The following is a 5268-nucleotide window of genomic DNA, read 5'->3' as shown; positions in this document are numbered from 1 at the left end:
TTTTTTATTATAATTTTATTATTAGTACACTAGAACACTAGATATGTTGTCATTCTTACACTATAATACTGAACTTTGATTTCAGTGATTTGGACTATGAGATGGACACTTGCTTCTTGCACTCTATGTTGCACTTTACTTTTTTACTTTTGGATTTCATTTGGTTTAATGAAATATAGTTTAATAAAATATTCTTAAGTAAAATTGTTGATTTTTTTGTGTGGGAAATTAATCGCTTGGATTAATCGATAAATTAGTCGATAGATTAATCGAAATAAAAATAGTCATTAGTGGCAGCCCTAGGCTGATTAGACATGCATCACACACAAGTAACCTGAGGTGGGGCAAGCACATTTTTCAGAAACTGTAAACACTCTCTTATGTAAAAAAAAAACGCCTTTGGCAGTATAATGATTTTTATCTCCACCGATTTTGCGTTTTTTTGTGTGGTCCTGGTTTCACTCATGTGTTTTTTTTCTCTTTGCAGAGGAACTTCTCCATGTCTGTCAACAGTGTGGCTGTGCTGAGGCTTATGGGTAAGGGGGGCGGGGCCGCCCCTGCTGGAGTGAACCGAGGCAGAGGCATTGTGAGAGGCGGTCGAGGCAAGTTGATCTATTTATGTGTACATGCGTGTAAATTATTCATGTATTGGCTGAAGTTTATGTCACGCTGTGTGTTTAGGTCGAGGAAGAGGAGAGGGCGGTTTCTACCAAAGAAGCAGTGAGGAAGGAGAGGGCGGTTTTGGTCGTAGCGTTCGAGAGATCCATCGCAGTCAGAGCTGGGATGACAGGTATTCTTAATCGTTTTGTTTTATTTTATTTTATTTTAAATTATTTCTATAGTTTTGTAAGTCATTTGAATCTTTTAATTTAATTTTTTGTGGTACTTTTCCTATTGTGGTCTCAGTTTGTTGCTTTAGCTCTTGTCTCAATAAATATAAAATCCTTTTATCAGCATACAATCTAGATTTGGATGGCTGTTGAGGCAAATCAAAAGCTGTCTAAATAAGCCTTTGTCTCTTTTCATTCTGCAGAAGTGAGAGACGTTTTGAGAAACCTCTGCGGAGGGAAGGTGTGCGTCTTGGTTTTGAGGAGGGGGGTCCGGGTGGCAGAAAGGAGTTCATGCGCTCTGATAGCGACAACTGGCGCATGCTGAGAGAGGAGCAGGAGGAGGAGGACACAGGAGAGGCTGGTGGCAGCTGGAGACTCACCGGCTCACGAAGAGATGGTAACACAGTACACATTTACACTTGGCATATAAAAGGAAAAAAAGTATTTTATTTCATTTTATTTCACCACTAGTTAATATTAGATGTAAACAACCATCTGTTTTGGCTAAACGCTTTTTAGTGGATTACTTGAGGTGTACCATAAGTAAATGGAGCTTTTGTTAAACATGCGCTCGAAAGTTCCAAGAGTTTGGCGTCAGTAAGAGAAAAAAAAATTCATCAAGGATGCATTACATTCATACAGTGACAGAAAATGCATTTATAATGATAGAAAATATTTTTAATTATATTAAATGCTGTTCTTTTGAACAACTGTTTTCAACGCTGATAATGAGATGTTTTTTGAGCAGCAAATCCGCATATTTGCATGATTTCCAAAAGGATCACGTGATGCTGAAGATTGGAGTAATGACTGCTGAAAATAAAATATAAATTTAAAAAAAAAACAGTTATATTAACTTATATTTCTGTTTTACTGTATTTTACCACCCTCAGACTTTTGAACATTAGTGTATAAACTTGTGGTGCTTTTTCCTAGATGGTGGTCCTCGCTCCGCCGGTTGGCGCGAACACTCTGGCCCGGGTGAAGTTCGCCGCAGGAAGTTTGACTTCGACTTCCGGGATGGAGGAAATGAGGGAGGCAGACGGAGAGCAGGCAGCGAAGGAGCAGAGGAGGAGAGAGATGGTCTGCCAGAGTGGTGCACAGATGAGGAAGATGGAGAAATGGGAACTTTTGATTCTTCTGGAGCGTTTATGTCTATTAGGGTGAGACCATGAGATCTATTCTCTATTGATTTATAATCTATGGTTTTCTTTTCTTTACATTTTTCAACTCTTCTATTGTCTTAGAAGGGCCCGAAAGACCCCATTCCAGAAGAGGAGTTTGAGTTCCAGGGGTTGGAGGATGAGGAAGAGGACGGTGATAATCAAGAGAAGAAGAATGGCGCTGGTGCTGAAAAAAGCGAGAAAGGTGTGAACAAAAATGGAAAAAGTAGACGCTTAAAGCACAGTTCTTGCAAAAATGTATATGATTGCTTTGTGTGAGGATAATACAGAATTATTTTGTGCGCAAATACAATTTGAGCACTGCTGTGAAGTTGTCTGAGATTTACAAAAATCTTTGAAGTGCGTTTAATTAAAATATGATTTTAAACAAAGATATCGAACTTGCTTCAATTGATCTGATTACTCTCTCTTTTCTCTTTCTACAGATGTCACTGACTCTGCTCCAGTGTCTGAAACTGAAGTGAAACCGATTTCTCCTTCCCCTCCTTCTCCTCTCCCTCAGTCTCTTCCTGCTCTGGTCCCTGAGGCTGTGCCCTCTGCTGCCCCCTCTGGCCTGGAGGAGCCTCAGCCTGCCCCCTCCATTCCCAACAAACTACCAAGTGAAGGTAAATTTTTTTTTTATATAAATTGATTTTTCTATAGCTATATAGATGGATGATGCTTCACTTGTGTATTGTCTTTTCTGTAGTGTTATCAGAGGCCATGTTAGATTTGAGCCCCAGTGCCTCCTCCAGTCTGCCTTCATCGCCTCTCTCTTCATCCTCTGCTGCTACTGACCTCCCACCACCGGGGGGTGATATTGAGGATGATGAGGGCATGAAGCACCTGCAACAGGTACCACAGAAAAGGAGTTCTGAGAGTAACAGATACAATAACATTTGACTGAATTTAAAAGATGAAAGGTTCAGCTGCAAAAATGGGTCATTTAGAACATGTTATAATAATAATATCGTCCGCATATATTGATCGCATTGATTATATTAGTAGACACTCAGTATTCACCAACTTAGGGATGTCATTGTTAACTCTTTCATATGTGCAAAACAGTTAGCCAATCACAACAATGTTATTTATATGTACAATGTACAATAGTAAAAACCATCTGCTTAATTCTTAGTCAGAAAGAGGGTGGGGAAATTGTCTATTTATATTTTTGATGATAATTTATTTCTAATTATTTTTTGTTACTAAATAGACTAAATTATGACTAAATTAACTAACATTATTTATAATTATTTATGCATTTATTTATAATATTCTTTTGATCTAGAAATGTGGATTAACATTAAAATAGAGTAAATTATGACTACATTAAAACTAAATTGAGTTCTAATCTTTTTTATTGTAATAGCTCATTTATAATACATTGTTATTGTTCTAGAAACTTGGATTAACGAGTATACTTTCTATGAAAAATAAATGCTACTAAAAGTGTAGAATATGTCTCCTCTTTAAATAAATTACATTGCTTATAGCACACTTTCATTCTTTTAGTGGAAAAGAGTTTTTGATGGTGATTTATGTGTGTAGGAGGCAGAGAAGATGGTGGCAGCGCTCCAGGACACATCTCTAGAGGAAGAGTGTTTCACCCAGACTCTTCAGGAGAGCAGAAACACAGCCTCTGCTCTTCCTCTCTCCCATGACTCTGCTATGAAATGGTTTTACAAAGACCCACAAGGAGAGATTCAGGGTACGCACGCATTCTCTCATAGGAGGTCAACTCATGCATATGGAGCAGTGCTTTGAGTATAGTCCGTAAATACCATCTCTTTTTTGCCTGTTTTTTTTGTCTGTTCCGTCTCTCTCAGGCCCTTTCAGTACAGTGGAGATGTGTGAATGGTTTCAGGCGGGGTATTTCGCCATGAACCTGCTTGTTAAACGTGGTTGTGATGAGGGATTTCAGCCGCTGGGAGAAGTCATTAAGATGTGGGGGCGTGTGCCTTTCGCCCCTGGCCCCTCCCCTCCGCCCCTCCTGGTGAGGAAGCAAGCCGACCTTCGCCCTCACCCACCCCGGGGGGCAATCGTGAGTCTCTGGGTGGAAGGGTGAATGTTTGGGCATTATTTTCCATAGGGTTATTTGCATTCTGGGGAGTTTTTCCTCATCCATTAGTTTTCATATTAATTCAAAAGGGAATAAGCGTGTTTGTAAAGTTGTCTCTGTTTATCTCTGCGTGTATTTGTATAAATTTGCATATGTGTTAACGTGGAATGTGTGCAGTGTGTCTTAAAGAACTATTCAAATCTCTCTTTTCAAAATGGAAAACTATAAACATTTTGTAATTAGCAAAACAAAAAAGTCTTTAATGTTTCTGTAGGTCCTTCATTTGTTTACTGAAATGCTTTTATTATACTTTTACTAAAATAAATGCTCTAATGGTTTAATGTTTGAAATCAAAGAAATTAGGATAGCCATGAAGATTAGTATTTTCACTGTTTCTCTGTTAAAATAAAAGTATTTTTATTATTATTAATTTTTTTTAAATTTATTTTACAGTACAATAATATTGCTACTTTGGAGCATTAACAAATGTAAAAGCTTACATTTACATTTACATTTAGTCATTTTGCAGGCGCTTTTATCCAAAGCGACTTACAGTTGGGGACTTACAGCTAACAAATCATTCTGCATTGTTGTATACAATGTGAAATTTTGCCGTGTAAATTTTTGCTATAGACTGCATTTATCATAAGTAAATAAATACCATTAAGCTAAAAAAAATATTCTTTTAAGCCATCTTAGAGAAGATTATCAAAAAAAATTACCAGTATTTAATCACTAAATATGAAAAATATAAGAACGATTTTGTTAATTTGTTTAATTATATTGGTGTTTTTACAGTTTGCATAAACGTCTTGATGACTTAAATATAATTTCCTTAAACGTGTGGATATCTTGTTTGTAAATGTGCTTATGCTCCAAAGGAGAGTAGCGCGGGAGCTGTGTCGAGTTCCAATCATATGCAGATGTCCGTTCATACTACAGGACCGAAAGCGCGTGTTACGTGACCATTCATGCACACTTTAGCATCATGCTACATAAGACCAGGGTTTAAATTGGGCCGGGCCGTCTGGGGCTGAGGCCCGGCACATAGACTCCAGGGCTTGACATTAACGCTTCATTAACGCCAAACAAGTAACATGATTAAAACATCAGTAACCAAAAATAACTATGTAAACACCAAAACGCAATATTATTCTGATTTTATTACATTTAGAGTAAGTGGCGAATAGTGGATATCTAATGTATATAATGC

At 37.6% G+C, this 5268-nt stretch overlaps 1 protein-coding gene across 1 annotated transcript in view; it reads left to right on the top strand.

Moving 5' to 3' along the window:
- The window catches only part of LOC107738064 (PERQ amino acid-rich with GYF domain-containing protein 1-like), a 30801-nt gene that overhangs the window by 18559 nt on the left and 6974 nt on the right, over positions 1-5268 (top strand). The window contains exons 7-15 of the mRNA XM_016549743.1: positions 488-602; positions 682-790; positions 1034-1227; positions 1767-1993; positions 2078-2198; positions 2440-2619; positions 2703-2848; positions 3545-3704; positions 3823-4037. Of these exons, the coding sequence (XP_016405229.1) occupies positions 488-602; positions 682-790; positions 1034-1227; positions 1767-1993; positions 2078-2198; positions 2440-2619; positions 2703-2848; positions 3545-3704; positions 3823-4037 (1467 nt within the window). The remainder of the gene's footprint in view (positions 1-487; positions 603-681; positions 791-1033; positions 1228-1766; positions 1994-2077; positions 2199-2439; positions 2620-2702; positions 2849-3544; positions 3705-3822; positions 4038-5268) is intronic.

This window comes from Sinocyclocheilus rhinocerous, unplaced genomic scaffold (assembly GCF_001515625.1).
Source record: "Sinocyclocheilus rhinocerous isolate Xijiao unplaced genomic scaffold, SAMN03320098_v1.1 scaffold494, whole genome shotgun sequence".
Lineage (NCBI taxonomy): Eukaryota > Metazoa > Chordata > Actinopteri > Cypriniformes > Cyprinidae > Sinocyclocheilus > Sinocyclocheilus rhinocerous.
This window is presented reverse-complemented; position numbering and strand designations above follow the sequence as displayed.